Source organism: Halyomorpha halys, unplaced genomic scaffold, assembly GCF_000696795.3.
Source record: "Halyomorpha halys isolate HHAL.00 unplaced genomic scaffold, Hhal_1.1 Scaffold524.1, whole genome shotgun sequence".
In the NCBI taxonomy this organism is placed as follows: Eukaryota; Metazoa; Arthropoda; class Insecta; order Hemiptera; family Pentatomidae; genus Halyomorpha; species Halyomorpha halys.
This window is the reverse complement of record NW_027112095.1, coordinates 75389-98451: the sequence shown is the minus strand read 5'-3', so window position 1 is coordinate 98451 and position 23063 is coordinate 75389. Positions and strand designations below refer to the sequence as shown.

Below are 23063 nucleotides of genomic sequence, written 5' to 3'. Positions count from 1 at the left end.
TTCTTACAACTTAATAATAAATAAAATAATAGGTTATAAAATTCCATAAAAAAGAAAACATCGAAATTGGACCACTCTAGTCTAGATGGGAGTGCGGGTAGCCGCGGGGTAAGGCTCGTGGCTACTAACTCCAAGATCAGGAGTTCGAATCCGGCTGGGCAGAAAATTGTTTTCTGTTACACTGTAGCTGTGAGTCAACTCCTGTGGGTTCTGGAGCCTTCTGGGGGCTCACCTAGCCTCTTAAATTGGGTAAAAATCTGGCCGTGAGCGTGATTCCGACCAATCACCTCCTTGAACAATCGTTGGTCTTCCTTACAAAGTACTGAACCACTGACCCTTCATGGGTTGTAGCGGTACAGATTTAATTTTTAATTAGTCTAGATACGGCTTTGTATATAACTTATCATGTATATTATTAAAATATTTGATAATTAAAAACTAGTAAAAAGGATCAATATTAAAAACATTGTTTGGAAAAATATGCTATTATTCTTTTGAACTAATTACAAAAATATTTATTATACACTTTAAAATGGCTATGTTTGCGCATAAAAATGAAATCATGAATGAAAAATTTAACCTTGATTAGATTTACAATTCAATCTTTACCATCTAATGGGCTAAAATTCGTGTCAACTTTTATCAGAGTGTCAATACACGGACTGAATCATTCAAAGAGCAATCGATAACACACCTTCGATTGCGATTATTAAAATAAATAAAAAGCTGCAAATTATTACAAAACAGTTTATTGTGTATACTCTTTGACCCGGTATGTTGGTTCCGGATACTTTAAGAAACGGGGTACTTAACAATTAAAAATTTATGTGAAAATAAAATTATCATATTAAAATAAATAATTTATTTAATATTTGAATAGTAACAAACCTATTTAACAAACACTTAAAATATGAGAGAATTTTTCCAGAAAAAAAAAATACATAGTAGGAAGATAGTCCGTGTGGTGGTTAATAAAAGTATCAAAATAGTACAAGAAAAATATTTATTGTCAACCAATGTTTCTTAAAAAATAGTTTTCTTTTACTATTTTGATACCTTTATTGACCGCCACTCGGACTATCTTCCTACAATTTACTTCATACGGTCAACTATCTTCTTCCAAAAAAATAAATATACAGAATAAAGCGGTCTTTTTTTAATCCAATGGGCTGAAATTCGTTATTTAGTGTTGGTTTCAGAATAATATGACCTAACCTTTGTGGTAGAAAAGCACCACTTATATAAGGTATGGAATAAATATACGAGCCGCAAATATATGAAAAAAAAAATGAATAATAAATGAATGAAAAATAATAAATGAAAAAAAAAATATATATATATGAAAAACAAATTCATTTGCACATAAATTGAAATATATACCTTTTAAAAGCAATTTTGTGGTATGGTTATTTGCAAGGTAATGAAATTCAAATTTCCATTTCGAAATTACATGGTCATGTTCAGTGTTGTTGTTTATTTATTAACTGGAAGAATTGAAATTATATTGAGATATATATTGACACTCGGTAATAAAGAACATTATTGCAACACTATCTGGAATATCATTAAGTATTTGTTTTCTATTTCTTCTCCACTGCATCACTTTCTGGAATTTTCAATGAATAATAGATACTTGAGTTGGGCTTTGGGACTCTAGTAAACCTTCCAATTCTTCCTCCATCCGATTTTTACAATCAAAAATTCTTCTTAAAATCCTCATTGCTCTTACTTTGTCACACATCATTCATATTGACTTTAATTTCAATATGTTGCGGATTGTCCACAACAAGAAGTCAATGCTTCCATAATACACTCCACAACCACCCGGATCTACTAGTTCCTAACCTCACTTCTCCTATTCCTGAAAATGGCCACGAGACCTCTCACGTAGAAATGTTATTGAAGTGATACCTATCGTTAGTTTCATCACAAGTTTGTGCAATGTCATTATAACATAATTGACATCGATTTGTGTAATTTTTTATAGATCTTTAAATATCAATAAATTTATTATATTAGCTATATAATATTATTATACTAATACGTCAAATTTTTTTGAGATATAGATTTTTACCCTCACTGCAGGTACCTTGCACCTTTATCAGTGCCAAAATAAAAAGATATAAAGTAGGTAGAGCAAAGGTAAGAATATAAAAGTGATACGTAAATAAAACAGATATAAAGTTAGATGTGTAAAAAGAAATCCATGTAAACAATACCATAAAGATATATTGACTAGCATTGTAATGAGCAATAAACTGATAAAAAATAATATCTATTACCAAACGGATCTACTTATTAACCAAGAAGATGCATTAACTGGCATCTAGGAGGAATGAGTGTAATGTAGGGGGTAAGTTGACAGAAAAAGTGAAGCCAATAAGGCGGACCTTATAAACTTTAAGAGTAAGAGCCAATCACTGGCTTCCTTCTGCTTCAGTTTAGATTACAATGGCGGATGTTCCTTTCAGTCGCAATGCAAGCTTTCCTTTCGTAAGCGTGGCTTTGAAGCAGAGTAGCGTTATTTCCACCCAGACTGCCATAGTTATTAATAGTGAACTAATTAAGGCAGTAGTAAATGTAGCACTATATTATGATAAGTAATGAAAGTGATAACAATGCAGGTAAAAAATTAACTGGTTGAAATATCCTGTTATGAAACAGTAAACGTAATAAATAAATAAATAATATAAAAGGCTCCAATGTAGAATGAATAAAGAAGTAGTGATATAGGTGAGGATACATATATAACAATGAAGACCTGCAGTGTAGGTCGAAACGTTATTCATTGATAAATAGCTAAAAACTATTTTTGTTTTTCTTGACCGTAACCCTGACCATTTCCTCCCAACCGTGAAAAATTGTTTGCGGTTTTTGTCGATTTACGCCTTCAGTACGTTTCTGGTCACAAAATCACAAAACGTTCGAAAAACAGACAACTGCCGTTAATCGAATTTTGAACATAATGTATTTTTGTACTTTATATTCTGCACCAGTTGGTTAACATACATAATTAGCCTCACATTGTTTTAAAAACAAAGCGAGTTATGTGAATGCTGGCGTATTGTAAGGAAGATTTAAAAAAAAAAAAGATTGTAACAATACGAATAAAATTAAGATATATTTGGATGTATAAATCCATTTCTTTTTTTATATAGTAAACTTTTTGAATACAGAATTGAATCAACATAACAATAATGTATAAAAATTTTGAGAAAAGGTCCATTCTTTTTATTTGAATAATTGGCCGTATTATTTCAAATTATGAAGAAGATAGGGATGCGGTCAAAAGAAACAAAAATATTTAACAACTTTTTATTTGCCGACGTTTCGCCCCACTATGTAGAACTTCATCAGAGTTGTTCAAGTTGAGAGCTATCGAAACTTTAGCTCATTCTTTTGATTTGGTACTGTTTAGCAATTTTTTTTTTTTTAATAACATAAATTTAAAATGAAATTGAGTGCCTATTTACTGTATTAATTTTAATAGAACATACTATTTAGAAGTGATCAGTCTAAACTTTTAAAACATTATTTGAAACTCTAATGAAAAACTGGTCCTGTTCAAAAGTACTTGAAGCATTTTTATTTATTCAATATTATTCCATCTATTATGATAGCAAAATCCAACATATTATCCAATGTTTTTTACAAATATTATTTTGAACATCTTATTTAAACAAACATTGTATGTTTAATCAGTATGAAACAAACGGTCCAAACTTCCAATCCATTACAAAATACTGATCTACATGACTATAATAAGGCCTATCTGAACATACGGAGTTGAGCTTTGGGGCTCTACTAAACCATCCTTTCGTATCCAATCTTTACAGTCCAAAATCTTTCGTAAAATCCTTAATGCTCCTTACTTTGCCACAAATCAAGTCAACCATCAGGACCTCAATGTCCCATATGTTGCCGATTTGGCCTGAACCAGATGCCAATCCATCCATGAAACTTCCCAACCACTCAAACCTACTTGTTTCTAACCTGGCTTCTCCTTCATTACCTAATAATCCTCCTAGGTGCCTGAAAAGAAGATGGCCTCGAGATCTCCTCTAGAAATGTTATTCGAGTTCTATCAATGGGTAGATTTTCCACATGTTTGTATCATGTCATTTTTTCACTAACAGAATTTTTATTGAGGGAGAGACAAATTAACTATTTTTAATTTTTACACTAAAGAGAAGCTTCACTAAAGAAAATAATCAGTTCTGAAATACCAAGAAACTTTATAATGTACAAAATTTAAGTCTGTATCGGTATTGATGTGGTTAAGTACTAGAGAATCAACGCCAATAAAAGTACTCAATTTTTTTCATTTTCTTTCACACCCTGGAAGTAAAAAAAAGAGTTGAAGAATGCAACGAAGTAGATCAGTGGTTTTCTGCTTCCTTTGTGAAGATATATTGTTGGGAATTTTATAAATAGGTTAGAGAATGACCGAAAACCGTGTGACAGGCAAAAATTGAAATAGTGATTGGTGAATAATTTATAAAATCCAAATGATGTTTTATTGAAAAACATTCTTCTGAAAAGATTTCAGCCATTTTTATTTTATTTTTTTAGGTTCACTACAAAGGAAACTAATAACATTGACTTGTAAAGTCTCAGCCTCAGTATTGTGACAGAGTTGGGTAATGGTAAAACGAGTATTACATATTTTATAAATAGATAACAACTAATGACTGGAACCTCAATGTGAGAAGGACGTGTTGGCCTCAAGAAGCATAATGATAAATAAATAAAATCATTCAAATTCACTTTGTCGATCATTCTTAAAAAGCTCTGTGACTGAAATATCACCAATATCAGAGAATAACTCAAATCGGTAGCAATGTCATAAGCTAATGGATCATTTCGGGGTCTTGGTGATGCTTGTGAATAAATGTACGTTTAAAAATATTTTTAAAAAAAATATTAGTTACCTTATTATTATTAATTATAATTATTAGTTATTAGTAGGTTTGTGAAGAGGTATAGGGATGAAAGGATTCTGAAAATGCAAACAACAATCAAACTTTAAATTTTATTTTGATAAAAAAACCTTCCATTACCTTCAATTCTTCCCTTCTCCACCCTTGCCGACGTGCCTTGATAACAGAAGAGACAAGCTAGAAGTAGCTTTTGCAAAACGGTTCCAATTGATGAAATAACAAAAAAAAAAAATTGCTCAAGGTTGTTCGTAATCTGGCAATTAAATTCTCATCTCTAAAATATCTCCTTATCATGGGCTGACCCTTTTCGGCTGGGGAGCACATTGCGATTTGGATCAAGGTGAAGATCACAGAACATTGAATGTTACCATATTTTCACGTTTGCAATCCACTAATTCAAAGAGATTTTCGAAAACTGTTCAGTCAGAGATTAAGTAATTAGTAAGAAAATACTGTTTCTCGAACAACGGTTGTGCAAGGATTTGATTTGTTTATGACTACGCACAACTGCCAGATTGTTTCTTCCAATTAATGGTACCCACTTAAGAGGCTGGGTGTGCCCCAGGAGGGTTCCCGGAACGATTATATGTAAAAACTATAATTAAATTGTCATGAATACAGTTTTTAGTTCTTAATGGCTCATTAATTAATAAATATTATATCCTTGAGTAGTTAAAATATATATGTTTGAAGAGCTCTGGTTCAAAGTAAGTAATCTGTGAAGAGATTATATCTCATAATCACAAATCTTAAAGTATTTTCTTGATTAAATGAGTACCAATGGAATGAAATGAATAAATTGTTTGGGTTGCAAACGCACTTCTTTACCTGCTTATTAAATAAAGTAATTCAGGATTGACTTTAATTTACATGATATTTAAAAAAATGTATAAACATTTTCAATAAAACAAGAATTCCGGTTGAAAATCAATGTCTTTACCCGTAATTTATAGGGCCCTAAAATTCCTTATTCGATCTTGTGTTTTACTTTCTTTTTTAAGGTATTTAAAGTTATGAAGTAACACTTAGTTTAAAGTGTTTCTTTTTTTTTTTTTTTTTAAGTATTGGTTACTTTTTTTCGTTTGGCTAGCCATTTCCGACCCCCTGTGGAGGGGCTAAGATTAAAAGTTACCACCTTGTTTTAATCAGAGCTGGAACGTCAAGTTCTGTGGGATCGAAGTCAACACGCCAAAGTCGGAATTGAATCAATGCAACAGCAATTTTGAGTTTGCTAAGGTGACAGCATAACACACTCCCCTAAACGGCCTCAAAAATATTAATTACCTTTCATATATTCTGTAAAATAATGATTTTGATAAACCCATATTTTCTAATCTGGTGGCCCCCATTTTTTAAAGTACCCAGTAATACGGTAGAGTGGCTAAAAATGGCCCCTATTAAAATGTTAAATGGTTAACAAAGTTGTTATTAAATATTTTTAAACTATTTTGTTTGTCACACTACTTAAGATGCTCCTGGTTTTTAAATTGAATCCACAAATTTTCATGAAATTCAGTTTCAATAGTTCGAGGAAGAACTTTTTTTTTTATAATCTTTAATAATAAACTATTAAAATTGTGGAAAGACATATTTTTTACTCCAATTAAAAATTTCGTATAATTTCCAAATTTGTTAGTATACTATTTCTTTTCAATTTTATGTTTCTCTAAATGATGGTTGTTATATTTTTTATTCTATAGCCCTGATGAAGACCTAAAACTCAGGTCGAAACGTCGGTATGATTAAATACTTTTTTGTTTATTTGTGTTCTTTTTGCTGACCGCACCCCCTCCCCCCTTCTTTTCCAATTATTAATCTAATCTAATACTATATACACCTCATTATCAAAATATATTTTAGTAATTGTACGGCCTTAAGCATTTATTTGAACTATGACATGATATCATTAAGTTAAATATTTTAAAACATATGAAACATTTTGTTTAATTTCGTAAATTAATGTTTTAAACCCAATCTAAAACTTGAATCAATTCGCGCGCTTAAGACTGGGATAATCGTTCAAGAGTTTATAACCATCACTATTTAAAGGCTTAATTCCATAGAGGCAGCACTTTCCAACTTGTAATAATAATTAATATTTTGCACACCTACATTTTTTCTTGTTTATTTTATTATATCATGTGGTGTTATTTATTAACAGAACTGAATGGCTTGAGGCACTTATGTTAAAAGCCACAAATGTATGTGTAATGCTCCTTTATTTCTCTATTTTTTATGTTGGTTTGTCTAAGAACATAAATAAACACGTTTACGCTTATTGTTGTGAAATATGAATTATATAAAAAATTCACTGAGAATTGTAAAATTCTTTAAAATTTCTCTAATTTACAATTTTCAACATTAGATTAATGATTTATTATAATGATTGTTTGAGAGTGGTTTATTTCATTATTAACACACACAATTTTGATCCAATATACTTTCAACTTTTATTTTCAGAAAATCTTCAACGTTTCGGCCCTCAGACCATTTTCAAGGAGACACCTTAGATATTGATGTCATGTTCTTCCGAATCGAAATCCAATTAAATCATTTTGTTATAAGAGTCATATTATTGTGTAATTTAGACTCAATATGGTCAGAAACAAAAAGGTGATAAAAAAATATTCACTCCGGACCTTACAGGTATTGAAATGTTAAACAGCAAATAAAGGGATTCTAAAATAGATACTTAAACTATTTTTCAGCTAACATAGCTCCTATCTGAACTAAGCTGACAGCTGCTAGTAACAAAGATTGCATTGAATCAGTCCTTAATCATTTACGAAGGTTCTTTATACAACAAAACTGAAAATATGTTAATTCTTTTTAGAATAAGCTCTTAATATTTTTTTACTTAAAATATTAAAATGATACATGACCGAATTGAAATGGAAATTTAAATAAATGATTAATTAGGCTGTAATATTAGATACAGTTCGCGTTAAAATGAAGAGCTCTCTCTAAAAAGGTTCAAACATTTCTTCAATATAAAAAAAAAAAAAACTTCTTACCTTTAACCAAATAATATATTTTAAATTTTAGCAATGTCAATAACACATGTGTATCATCACTGAATACGTACCCATTAATTGCGTCTTAAGTTCTCCAATCTCATATCACAACTCTTGAGAAATGGTGCTAAAACTGGAGGATTAAAATAAATACCAATAAAGCCCTTCAAATTACCTTTATCTTTCGTTTTAAACCATCAGTTTACTTCAATAATTCTCCACTTATCCCAGTCGAACAGATCAGCTACAGGACTTCATTTGGAGAAACGGCCAACTTGGAATCCTCATACAAGACTGAAGACAGCAAACTGCTCACCTATTCTGACTATTACAACACTTAGTAGACAAACGGTATAAAATTTCAACTAAGTATAAAAGACATATTTACATAACCATAATAAGACCTATTTGGACTGAGCGAAGTTAATTTTTAGGGCTTCACTGAATCATCGAATTCCTCTCGTATCCAATTCTTCGTAAAATCATCAATGCTCCTTACTTTGTCACAAATAAAATCATCCATAGTAACTTCAACATTCCATGTGTCGCCAATTTAGCTAGAACCAAATGTCGATCCTCTCATGATAAACTCCCTTACCACCTAAACCCACTCGTTCCTAACCATGCTCCCTATTCAATACCTGATATTGCTCCTAGGCATCTGAAAAGAAGGTGGCCCCGAGACCTTCTACTTTGGATAGGTATTTAGAATTCTTCTAATCAGTATATTCTCCACAAGACAGTGTCATGCGTAATATATTTACTTGTATGCTTATTAATCCAGTTATAAATTCCATTTAATAAATAAATAAATAAATAAAGGATAGGATACATAAGAGCCTTTGTTAAGGACATTTCAAAGACAATAATTTTGTTAAATTTAGAACCTCTTTAGAGGATGTCCTTTAATTATTTGGACTAAATATACTCTAATTAGAGTAGGTTATCCTTACAAATTAGCGTTATTTTCTAACCAGAATGGGGAAGTTGAAATACATTTCGTCATGCACAATACATAAGTCAATCCACTCAGAACAGATAAAACAAAATTGTACTATAATTACAGTTTTTATTTCAGTTATATCATAAGTGTTGATATTATTTGTTTGATAAAAAAAGAAAACACTATCACACCCATCATTCTGACACTTCCCCCACCATACTGTATAAACAAAAATGTCATACCCCCACTATTATTATTACATATGATAGCTATTTTTAAAAATACTACTCATCTTCTATACGTCAAAGTTGACAGAAGTATTGCATGTATTTAAGGGTAAGGAACGACTGTCGTAGAATCTGTTTTAATAATGCGATTTTAGGAAGATTTGGGAAATATTGTAATACAATCAGAGGTATCCCCTAATCTTTTAACAGAAACGGTTCATTAGGTGAAATATTTACTCTCCAATTCCAAACATTTTTTTGTTTACTTCACTACTTCTTCAAGCTAAGGTAATGTAAGAGCATAATAATTGATTTTACATTGTTTTTTAACTTCGATTTATTACAACCGTCTAGCTGATCAGAAATATATTTCTATAAATTCTAATGAGATTGTGGTTTGTATGTAAAAATAATGTTGCCATTAAAATGCATATATTTTAATAATTTTAAAACCTTATATATTTTTGTAACCTTCTGAAAGGTTATCCTAAATCGATCTGAAAAAACCAATGTTTAATCGATTATTTTACTCTTGCAGTATGTCAAATGGACCCATGCGTGCCAGGGCCCCGCAAGTAAAAAAAAATATATTTTTACACCTTGGTATGTCTGAATGGTTGTGCTACAGTACTAACCAAACGTGTACCAATCTAGACACTATGCTGTTCTGCTCAATAAGAACGCAGAACCATAAGTTTAAAAAGTGAACAACTAAGATATTTATGATTATAGCAAATATTTGACTAAGTATACTGTACTCTTAAAATTAAGAAAACTAATGAAGTTATTGTTTTACAAAAAGTTTAATGCAATCATGTATTTTTTTCTGATTACAATGATGTGAAATCTCAGTAATGAATTTGTGGGAGACTTGAAGAGGAGCCTCGTTCTTTCTAATGAGGGCAAAATAGCAGCTGCGCAATAGCATAATAAAAAACAAAAAAAAAACAGTTGATTCTTATTTAAAGGCGTAAAACCTTTTGGTCATTAAAACTTCTAAAAATATTAAACTATGAAACAAGATTTAAGCTTATATACTAATTGTTCGTTTATTTTATAAAATGCATAAGCGCAAAAAATTAAGCATTCAATAATACAGAAAAAAATTTCTCAACACTACACCTGGAACATTCCAAAGAAAAAAATCTTGTATACTATTAAAAATGTGTTCTACATTCAGAGAATCAATTATGTCAAAAAAAAAAAATCTCTCCTTTGCTTTAATAGTGGTACATCTGACATTTTTTTTTTCAATTTTATTTTCATTTCACGTATTTCATAGATATCGTAGTGTGAAGTTGATTTACTTTGTAACAACCCTACTAGCTCTGGGACAGACTGTAAGGAGACTCCAGTAAATAAAGTTATTCCTTCTTACGGCACTATCTTTCAAATACGTCCAATTCTATATAAAATTAAAACTTTATTTTCTCAGATATACTTTTAAAAATATTCAATAAAACAGCAAAATATCATTAGATTTGGACTTGAGTCGCTTATTTAAAAAAAAAAACATCCAAATCATACTGGTAGAACTAACATTGCGTAGATTTTGAAAATGAACAATTCAATTTTAATCTTTCCATAATAAACAAGGAATTCCTGTTGGAAATAAACACAATTCAATTTGGTTACGTAATTATTCCGCTGCAGTTTTTTTTTTTTTTGTTTTTTTGAATTCTCTTATAAGCACGAATGACGTAACAGTTTGTTTTTATAGCATGATTTAAAATTTTACGTTATCAATTACATATTATCAAATGTGACATGTCATATCTAGTTCATATAGTGAAAACATCATTCTCTTAACGAATGTCATAATTTAGATAAAGTGTTCATTTTTTTCACCATTAAATTGATAAAGGATGAAATCGATTAGCAAAAAATTATGTAAACATTAAATAGAAACAATAAAAAAATCAACATGTTACATAACTTCAGTTATCTTTTAATAGCGCTTTGGCTTAAACCTCTTCAAAAGTTTATTTATTTACTCATTTATTGACGTAAAGCTTCCCCCTCTCTCCATGCTAATAATAAATATAAGTTGTTAAAATACCAAAATGTATTTATAACTGCTATTACAGGCATTAAATTAAACATTTTATAGCATACTGAAGATGTGTCGGCAGGATTTTGACAAAAATTCACACAAATCTTATAAGCCTTCTAACAATACCTTAAAACCCACACTCATGTACAAAGTCGTATACTAGCAAATATTTCCTTCTAATATTTCTCTCCACATTTTGATATGTGAACATGCGCCGACTACTGCTAATAATTAGACGCACATTACTCGTCCAATATCGATTATGAAACATATTGGGACATGCTGAACACAAGTGCGATGTATTAGTCAATATTTGCTAATTTGGTGAGTGGAACAATTTCCTGTAATGATGTGGTTATTTTGATAAAACAAAACAAAAACATATATGTATATATAGTTGACCGTAAAATTGATGTATAAGAAGATGGTCAGGGTTGCGGTCAAAAGTGAAACAAAAGTGGAAAATAAATAGTTGTAAACTATTTTTGTTTCACTTTTGACCGCAACCCTGACCATCTTCTTATAAAACAAAAACATGATACCAATCCTTTTATACTCCCATTAAGTTAGATTGCTGCAGGATAGGCAGTATATAAACACGATAATAATGCAATATTGTGCAAAAACTAATGTGTGCCCCAGCACATTAAAAAATTCGAAGAACGCCCACTACAACAAAAATACAAGTCAAAAACTCCTTAAAATGTAGGCCACTACAGAAGAAGGAAACAGTGTAAGACCAGAATATATATTATGCTAAAAACCATGAATGAAATTCAGGAAAAGGGGTTATGGGAAAAAAATATATATTGTGCTAATCTATTATACATTATTGTATTTTGTATTTAAATGAAAAATAAAGAGGTTTTGAAAACAAAAAAAAAATATTGTGCTACAATTAATATGTTTTCGGAATGTGGCAAAGATGTCAGCGTTTTGGCGGACTTGCTGCTTATCCGATAAAAATTCTGCAGATTGCACAATTTTGCGTTCGAAATAATGACAAGTATCTTTGGAACAATTAATAATTTAGGGTCGTTGAGCGATTTCGTTGCCATATAAAAAAAAATTGACACGCGAGAATTCCAGCTTTTGCATTTTTCGGCCCCATGATGAGATTTTTTTTACAAACATCGGATATTTTACTTCCCAAAATATATAGAGTATTACACCCCACAAACCATTGGGTCAAGTAATAGGTCAAACATGATTTTGTAGTAAAATGTGAGCAGGGGGAGGGGGGGGGGTACTAAATCGGTTAAATTTACATCTAGCCCTACAAACTCACACCCTTCTTCTTTTCCTAAATCCTCAGTGCTTTTCAACGTGGAGCCCTAGCCTCGGTCCAAGTTTTTCCACCCTTCCCTTTGCATGGTCATATTTTTCATCTGAAGAATTGTTTTTCCTCTCGGTCTAATAACTAATAATTTATTCCAAGGTTATTCATAACCAAGTTATATTTAAGAATTATATTTGGTTTATCTCTCAAAAATGTCAAATTTGAATTCCCAGATTTTGGGTACGAACATGTAAGACAGGTTTTATTTTGTCCAAGAACCTTGAATATGCGATTGATGAAGCTGAAACTCCGACTGTAAACAGAAATATTATCCTTTATAGGTTCGTATTGACAAACCACGGCAGACTAAATAAACAATTATTTAAGGACAGTAAACCCCAGAAAAAGGTTCTTAAAACCTATTTCCATTTTTGGATATTTGCGCAGTTCGACCCAGTTTGGACTCTTTCAATGTGTTTTAATGAGCACTCTGCTTTTTGCTGTTTTCAGGTAATACAAACTCAGTTGATAGTTTTGACTAACAGCGAATGAAATAAACAATAAAATGAACAACTATAGTTCAAAGATTAGGCAAGAATATATAAATAGGATGGGGATGAAACTACAGGATTGGGTTCATTGGGGTGGAGACCCACATTAAAAGTTTCCAGAAGGCCACCTATCAGTTGTGGCCGGCTGTGAACATAATCTAGGGACAGAGAAAAGCCTACTATCCATCGTTTTTAGACTAGTTTGATTTATACTTCTAACCAAATAGTACGATTTATAACACGCCTAGCACAGAATGGTAGTATGGTGGTTAAAAAAGTTTTGTGAGGGAAAAAATGTACGAAAATATTTTATAAGCGTCGACAATCCCTTAAGCCGTGCGCATTTTAGACTGCAGCATCCGTTTTCTGAGAAGTATTTTTTTTTTTTATGAACTCCTTCCAATCATTTCAATCACAGAAGGGGGCTTAGTTAGGGGTAATCAATCTATTCTAACCATGGTGGGACGAAAAAGTATTTATTCCATGGGACCATAACGAAATAAAAGTCAATCCCTCCCAGGCCGAATTCGGACTCTGTAGTTCCGCGGTTGGTAAGACCGAAACTGAATTGATTTCGTGTGCTAGGCACTTAGGACGAAGTTAGAACTGCTGTTGTTGCCATCTGTACCGCTAACCAACCTGAACATCCCAAGTTTGCTCCCCAGCCTAAAGCCTAAAGGACTCCTCCAAAATATATTATCTTGTTGATTGGTTAACGTAAATATCTACAGACCGCCGTCTACAGCACAAGGCACTTCTCACTAAAACCTGTTATCAATGCTATGACTCAACAGATCCATGAATCTTAGCGAGGAAGGCTGACTTCGCTGAGAATATTTCTTTGATATGTTTCTATTATGTGTAAAGAAAACCACAGTCACGTTGCGCAATCTGAACAGAAGCTACCTCAGCAAAACATCATTAATTACAAGTTGATGTGAGCATATTACCATCTGCAACCTGCGAATTGCCACAAGAATAGTTCTGGCACAAATCATATCTTCAAAACTCAGTAGGAGCTGCTTACAGGGCTGGCATGCCTCTACCATTGCACAGAGGGTCTCCTTTGCCACCATCAACATACTCAATAAAGATAGCATCGATGTGAATCCTGGGAGAATGAATGCTATTTCAGATCTGCCAACCTACCCACTTTACTTTGAGGACCCCCCACTTACGGAAAATGAGAACCAGCCCTTTTCTTATCTTTATCTAGGTGTTCCATGCACAAGCACTTCACCTTTTTAAAGCAGGCAAGTGAGGCTAAAGTTGGCCGAATAGAAACAACACAGACTTACCGTTCGCTAATGTCACCTCAACTTTTCCTTGGTCTGAAGCTGCAAATAAATAAAGCAGCGATCCGACCTAATCTACTCCACAGACGCCATCACTTATAAACTATATATAGGAAAAATAGTATATAATTATATCACAAGGAGAACGAACTAATATACTAATAACACAGTTATAGTAAACTGCCGAACTGTCGTGTTCATAAAACGCTTTTGGTATAATACCAAACTAAAGTTACATTCCGTCAAATTAATTTTATGCAGAAATTGGTCGATCCTTTCATTTTAATCTATAAATTTCAATTATTATCTAATAAATAAAGCTAATTATTAGATGCACTTGATCATTTAGTCATCATGTGTATGAAACAGCCAGGTATAGTATAACTAAATTTATCGCAGGTGAAACCGTGAGACATAATAATTATATACGTTTGTACATATTGTTCTTTGTGGCTACGCGGTGTCTACTGAATAAACATGAAAAAATCCCACGTCTTGTAGTTAATGATGAATTCATCGCCAGCCACGCCGAAAAAGATGAAGTGTGTGTAAATTTCTATTAGAAAATGTTCTCTAATACAGAACGTGAAAGATGTCCGAATTTAGATAATGATGAAATTGAGGAGTAATGATGAGTGAGTCTCCCTCTCAAAACAGTTCAGCTCACACCTGAATTGGACCCCAAAAGAAATCCAAGAACTGATTGAAAGGCTTAAAATAAAGAAAAGTCCTGGACATGATTTGATCCGAGTCGTAGCATTAAATTGCTATCCAGGAAAGCCGTCGTTTTTATAACGTAAATTTTCAACAGTTTCCTACCTACTTGGTATTTTCCTGATATCTGGCTGGAAAAAAGGTTAACTTATAGTAATTCACAACCCTAGTAACAACGCTAAAATAATCAGCAACTATAGACCCATCAGTTTGTTACAAATTTTTGGAAAATTGCAGGAATCAGTTATAAAAAAGCATTTTTCTTCTTTTTTTCAATGCATCGAGATTATTCCGGATTTTTAATGTAGTCATTCCACTTCTTACCAACTGGCAAGACTATCAGAAGTTATAATAAATGGGTTCGAATTGAAGAAGCATACCCTGGTAACGTTCTTGGACTTCCAACAAGTGTTGGATATGGTCTGGCATCAAGGTCTCCTATAAAAGCTAAAGCAGGTGGACACTCCAAAGAACTTTTTTTTTTCAGCCAAGACTCCCATTGGAGTCCTATACTGCCAAAGAACTTATACAATATTCTGAGCTCATACCTTACTGGCAGAACATTTTTTGTAAGAATAAATAACAGGAATTCTAGCCTCAGACATATCCATACCATGCTGGTACTCCACAAGGTTCAGTCTTTTCACCCATTCTGTTCAGGACATTATTCAGTCCACATATACCTCCATAGCTATGTTCATTGAGGATACAGCAATGTTCTCTCAATATGATGACATAATAACAGCTAGAAATATGTTGCAGTCATCTCAATGAACTGGAACAATACTTCAATACATGAACGATTAGTCTGAACATTGAAAAATGTACTTCGAAAGTTTTTACTCTCAGCCGCCCACCAGATCTGATCCTCAAAAGTAAAAATGTAAAATGGAATCCTGCCAGTAAAACAGTAAGATACCTGGGAATTCACCTGGATCCCTGCCTTACCTGGAACCACCATATCAACATCAATCTAACACATACCTACGAAGGTTAGCAGTGATATCCTATCCTAAATAGAAAATCCAAATTAAAATCAGAAACAGCTATTCTTATTTTTAAAACAATTATCAGGTCACTGCTGTGAAGTCTGGGAAAAGAAGAAAATGATAATCTTTTCAAAAAATTGCAATGGATGCTCCTTGGTTTGGAAGAAACAGCCAATTGCATCGGAAATTAAAAATAGACACAATAAAGGATTACATCAAAAAAAGGTTCATGAAGTTCCACTCCCAGTTACAGTGAAAGGAGCAGTGACCTACAACTTGGGAGTCCAAACCACAACCTGAAGCCCAGGCTGCTGCAGGACATCCTGTTATAAATTCTATATTTATCAGTTCTGTTATTGTCACTCTAAAATTTCATTTTCTCTTCTTTTTTTTTCAAGTCAATTATTTATTTTGATAAATCCAAAAATGTCATTGTTTTTGTTGTAAACTTTATTTTTATCTTTAAAAAATGCACCTCTTACATTAACGATGTAAGGCCCACCAGGCCGATGTGGTATTAAATAAATAAATACATAAATATTTTTGCTTGTAAATATATTGAATTTCAAGAAGTCATTACCTGTTGTATCCTTGGAACTTGTAAAGATGCCTTAGATATCTAAACAAAAACAAAAGAATGTATTTCCATCAAAGCTATTATGATGTCAAAGATAAGGCAAATATGGGTAATCAGAAGAACTGCAAAAGAAACAAACAAGAAAAGTTGTATTGATAATGATATATAGGAGAGAGAACTTCATTCAAAACAGTTGTGCTGCCACCTGTAGTGGGTTCCTAAATACACAGCATACTTAAATCTAATCAAACAATTTTTTAAATCTTATAAAATAAAGGCAAAGTGGAATAAACTTATATATATGATAAACTCATTATAATACATAATACTAATTTATGATTTTTTTTGTTTTATCATTTATATAATTTTATTTTTTAATCCTTTTTTTTCTCTGTTATCCTTTATTTTTTAAATATTTTCTCTTCAAACCTAACCATGATAAATGAAGAATTCAACCTTGACTTAATCTTGTCTGTTCTTTATTTTTTAACAAGTGATTAAGAAAGAATAAAATGATATTAAAATGTGTTCATTAGCACATAAATATGTACAGTTCCAAGATTTGGTAATTTATAAATGCTTAAGATTGCTGCATACCTTTTAAAGTGACTATTACTGAATTAAAAGCAATAATATAGCATTAAATTATTATCTTATTATTAAAAATATTAAAGGAAGTAAAATTGTATTTTTATTTTATATTCCATCCTTGATTTGAGGTAAAATCAATTTCACATAAAACTCAGCTATCCTTGGAAGGTAAGATCTATACAGTTCAAAATTGCGATATCTCAAAATATTTTTTCTACTAAAACTTTATGGCAAATGTTTTACTATGATTCTGTTTTACTTCATAGATCTTACCCTTATAGCTAAGATTACATGCATTTCTCAATTATCATTTTTTTAGATATTACACAGTTGAACTGGGACAGCAATAAAATCCTACATCAGTTGGTAGCAAGATCTAAACATGTAACAGCGAGTTTTTTTTTTTTCATAATTCAACAATTCTTTAAATAATCTTTCATCATTTCAAGACACACATTTCTTGGGTCCACTAGTTCCTGAAAACCATAACCTGTCAGATGACTAGAACATAGTGACATATTCATAAAAATGTCAAAAATCGGCCACCTCTACTCTTTTAACTTGGATTATACATTTATTATTTGATTTTAAAATAAATTTTTGATGAATAAATGGTGCTGTTAAGAAGCTCAATTTTTCTAGGAAACCATCATCAAGTTTCATTACTTTCCAAAAAAAAACTTGGAACAAACAGTACCTCCTCACCTTTTGTTACTAGTTTAAAGAACTATGTCTATGCTATGTAATCTTTAACAAACAAATAGGGGAATAAAATAATTTTATTTGAAAATAAAGTTAATAACTTGATCATTGGCGAAACTCTTATGTTTCAGTAGCAGCTCTAAATTATCTTCATAGTTCCTATAGTTATTCAGAATTAAAATAAAATATAAATACTCAATACTCACTCTTTTATATATGTATGTATAGTTGACCGTAAAAATTGATATATAGGGAGATGGTCAGGGTTGCGGTCAATAGTGAAACAAAAATAGTTTACAACTATTTATTTTCCAACGTTTCGCCCCACTTTGCAGGGCTTCATCAGGGCTAAAAAGATACAAAATGAAACTATGTTAAGATAAAATGATAGAAATAAAAATAAAAAGATACAATTAAAAGAATAAAAAACAAGTAACAAAGGCAAGAGCAATAGTTTCATATAAAAATACGTAAAATATAAAGCTAAAAAAGTACATGAGATGTATATAAAACAACAAACAAAAAACAATACATATACAGAGATAAAATAAACGTCATGAAAGAATAATAAAAATAAAAAAATAAAAAATTATTCATTTTTCAAAAAAAAATTTTTGAAAAATTTGTCATTATTATTATTTTTATTATTCTTTCATGACGTTTATTTTATCTCTGTATATGTATTGTTTTTTGTTTGTTGTTTTATATACATCTCATGTACTTTTTTAGCTTTATATTTTACGTATTTTTGTATGAAACTATTGCTCTTGCCTTTGTTACTTGTTTTTTATTCTTTTCATTGTATCTTTTTATTTTTATTTCTATCATTTTATCTTAACATAGTTTCATTTTGTATCTTTTTAGCCCTGATGAAGCCCTGCAAAGTGGGGCGAAACGTTGGAAAATAAATAGTTGTAAACTATTTTTGTTTCACTATTGACCGCAACCCTGACCATCTCCCTATATATCGCACTCTTTTATGTTAGATCAAATAATGAACCTGCAGTAAGATCAAATGAAAACCAGGTAATTTTTATTGATTTATATAAATATTACCTGTAAAACTTAAATATAAGAAGATGGTCATTTTTAGTTGGTGTTCTAAGTGAAAGCTTAGAACACCAACTAAAAATGGTGTTTTAAGTGGAATTTGTATGTTCCAACTGTCTCGGTTGGAATATACAAACTAATCAAAAAATAAATAAAATAAGTACTAGCCAAAATTAGCCTGAAATGACATTTTGTTCCTATAAGGACCCATATTTTCTTTAAAATATTCTGAATGGGGTGGTACAGAACTTAGAAAAACTGAATTAGTCAGGGAACTAATTTATTCCATTTAGAAATTGCTAATTTAATAATAAATATACCAAAGTAAAGGTTTCCCCCATTATTGACTCTACTAAGGTAAGTTCCAGAAAAGTATGACAGCATTAATAGGACTAAATATTTATTTCCTGATAAAATTTTAAAAAAGTTAAATGTATATTACCCCACATTTATAAAAACTAAATCTGAACAGTGTAGAGATAAAAGGAGGGATTTTTAAATCATGAATATTGATCTAACTGTCCTATAATCAACTTTGATAAATCTTATCTAATTGTGTTTGCCAAAAGGATGTTAATGTAAGGAAGGTATAGAATTTATTGAAGGTATAAAAAACATAATTTTATAAAAATAAATTTATTCTTCGAAAGAACTAATTTTTGTTTACAATAATATAATTCTGTCAAGTGGAAATAATTATTTATGAACATTCCTTTACTGAAACAACGCATAGAAGAATGTCATTGAAAGCAGTTTAACAAAAATTGTAACAAGTAAAAATACAAATTTTCAAATATTTATTCATTAGAATAACTAAATAGAACAGTATCAATAGAGCTATTGGATAGCATTAAAACCTCCTTTAATTAAATAACCACTACAGGAAAGTTATAGATAACAGTTTTATTTTGCATTCATTACTCTAATTCTTTCATTTTTCATACAACAATTAAAAGCTTCTACTTCTTGGGCACATAATAAAGGCCTCTTTGGGTACATTTTATAACAAGTGAGTAACATACCTTTTTTATCTTGGCAAGGAAGTTTTGCATGCTCTGGTGGTATTCTTGGAAGTTGCCTCTTCATATCTTCTACTGATTTAATATATTCCTCTTCCATGATCTGATTAATCTTCTGATGACTTTCTTGAAGACAAGCAATTCTTCTTTCCCAATATTGATTATTCTTCTGAAGTTCATCTTCTACTTCCTGGCGAATCATACGAGCTGTTACGAACGGTATACCGTCTTCAAATATATCTAAACTAGAACTATCGCTACTCTTAGATGTTCTTACTTGATGTTTTTGTTTACGAAATTCACTTTCAGCTTCTGCTGCAGCCCCGGATCTGATTCTTTGCACTACATTTTCAGATACTTTGATAACTGTTGAAGGATCGTTTTCATTTTCAACCGAAAGTTTTCTAGCTGAATGGCTACCTCCCATTCTTGATGATTTTTTGATAATAAAAGTATCGTAATAAGTACCTATAACCTACACAACGAAAAAGTCAAATTTCGACAACCATATCAACTACAGCTGTTCCCAGGGCTACAGTGTTGATCACAAAATGTCTTTAAAACATATTGCTTTTTCAATCTATTTAATTTTAAATCTCTTATGAATAGAATGAAAATTCAGTAGGAAAATTACGATAAGATACTTTAACCGAAATTCAATCATGGAAGAAACTAGTTCTAATGAAATTTTAGCAGTGTTAAATGATACCTAAAAAAATACTTTAACAATTATTTTTATAAAATAATATCAAAATTATCGGCATTAGCTTTGTATTATGATAACAATAATAACACATATTTACCAATTTTTGCAAAGTTTTTACGGTATTGACCAACACCCCCCCTCCTCACCGACTTTATTACAGTCTACAAAGTTGTGGAATCTTTTGTATCTGCAATATTACGTCAGCAATAGGAATATGCGAATCTAAGATGTGAAACATATATGTTTGAAGTAAAATATGCGGATCGTGAATCGGTTGTAGTGCTATGATTTCATGTCAATGGAATATTTGTCATTCTTTTAAGTATTGAAACATTTATACTGTTACTTGCCGTAGCTCCTTGGCACGCTTTGAACGTCGAAAAAAAAGTTATATCGGCAAATTACAAACAATAGAATAACTTGTGTGTTCCACTTTCAATGATTTTTTTTACCGCTTTAGGTATAAAGACCAACACAAGTATTGTTTGCTGTTTCTTCCCTAATATCGGTCCAGTTAAAGACTGGGCAAGTTTTGCAAGACAAGTTGGCACTACTCTCAATAGAAAAAGACTTTTTTCGGCTATTGTGTAACAGCTAATGCAGACAGGGTTACTGATTTAGTAAGCAGATATCCAGCATCCAGAATTCTACCAAACAAAATAGTACCTTCTGTTCAAGAAATGATATTCAATATTTAAAGGCCATTCTCTTGTGACTTCTAAAACTTGCGTCTTTTGACTTCGAGGTTTTTTACATAACTCAAATCATTATGTAGTTGACTCCGAATTTTGTGTGTATTATTAGCAATTCCACCCATCATTGGTGAATAGTGTGGTCTAAAATTTTGACTTGAATTCGTACATCTGTTTCTAAACCAATAAAAATGGTCGGCGTTCCTTCCTAGCTGTTTCTATTAGGCATGCAGATACATAGTTAATTTTATTAAAATTTAATAAATTTAAAAATAATAAAATTTAAGGTTTAATTTTTTTTTTTTAACTTAACTTTATTAGGACTTCTAAAAATGAATACAATCGACAACGGAGGTTCAATATATAGAACATAGTACACCCATACATGAAATAGACTGCACTTAGTGGTACATCCTCCTCACGTTTACTAAACTATAGTGTCAGGTTAGGGGGTACCTCATCCAGCTCTTTTTCACCTTTCGCCTAGTTACAGTAGAACATTAGCGTTGTAATAGCTCTTACGGCAATTGTTGGAGGAATGAAAAAGTGAAATGTATAATTGGATTATTTTTCGGTAAGGTGGAAGCAATTGAGAACATATTTAAGTTCATGAAAAATGTATTTGCATTGAAGGGCCAACAGAACTCCCAATTATCGACAAAACGTTTTGCAAAAGTATTTTGACAATATAACTCGGAAGGGTGACAATAAAAATGTTATGATGACAGTATAAAAAGAGTTCATATCTTTGAGATCTTCGGGTGATAGTTTGCAAAAAAGGTTCAGATACCCCTCTAGCATGATCTAGTGTTGTCAATTATTTTAAGAAATAGTTCGGTTGCTTAAGATAGAAGAACGGAATATCATTTAAAGATAAGAACAAGTAGCCTGTGCAAATTTGAGGCCCTATATATGTTTTTTGCAACCAATGTTGCTTATCCATTGCTTGAACCAATGTTACTTGCTAAAACACCTTGGAGGGCTAACATAATTCGAACATAGCCGGTAGGGTCTCAAAGTTTCACAAATCGTGAAAATATCCGGCGTGCATCTTTGAATGGTATTTTTCATGTGTTAACAACAGAACTATTACTTAAAATAATTGAGAACTCTAGAATTCTTAGAAGGATTTCAAATTTCTAAAAAGTTTTAAAAAATTTATAGAATGGTGAGACCAACTTCGCTGTGGTATATCTATGTCCACATTGGGCGGTTGAATGTCCATTGAATGAACGCAGTGTAGACGACGAAATACAGCCGATTTTAAGAATAAAATCAAGCTGTTAACTGAAATAATATTCGTTATCATAAAGGAGCTTCCATTATTATTAAATGGAAAAAATATAGTAAATATAAAACAATAGAACACTGTTCATTAGGAATTATTGTGTCAAGGATTGACAGCTGGAAAAGTGAAACGCTTTAAAAGGTCGTTAACAAGGGAACTTCCTGACCTGAACACTAACCAAAGAATGACACACAGTTTCTTAATTGATTACTTGTCTTTTGTGAACGACATGGTGTTGAAGTAAATTAACATGTAGTGGAATCTGCGAAGTGTTGGTAAAAGAACAATGTTCATAAAAAAAAAAAAAAAAAAAGAGGAAATATGATTCGCAATTTTATAAGATTTGTTGATGACCATTTTGACCTTAGCAACATTATTCTGCATAGATGTTGACATATAAAGGGGCCTCTACATGTTGGCCGAGCCATGGCGA

General features: G+C 31.4%; 1 protein-coding gene across 1 annotated transcript; it reads right to left on the bottom strand.

Moving 5' to 3' along the window:
- Positions 1-19545: 19545 nt before the first annotated feature.
- Chchd3 (Coiled-coil-helix-coiled-coil-helix domain containing 3) lies at positions 19546-20486 on the bottom strand. The gene has a single exon (XM_014425594.3). It carries the CDS (start codon positions 20369-20371, stop codon positions 19829-19831), a length of 543 nt encoding a protein of 180 aa, XP_014281080.1. The 5' UTR covers positions 20372-20486; the 3' UTR covers positions 19546-19828.
- Between the last annotated feature and the right edge of the window lie 2577 nt (positions 20487-23063).

Excerpts from the sequence above, each read along its gene's own strand:
- Chchd3 (XM_014425594.3), bottom strand. The coding sequence starts at position 20,371 with ATGGGAGGTAGCCATTCAGCTAGAAAACTTTCGGTTGAAAATGAAAAC.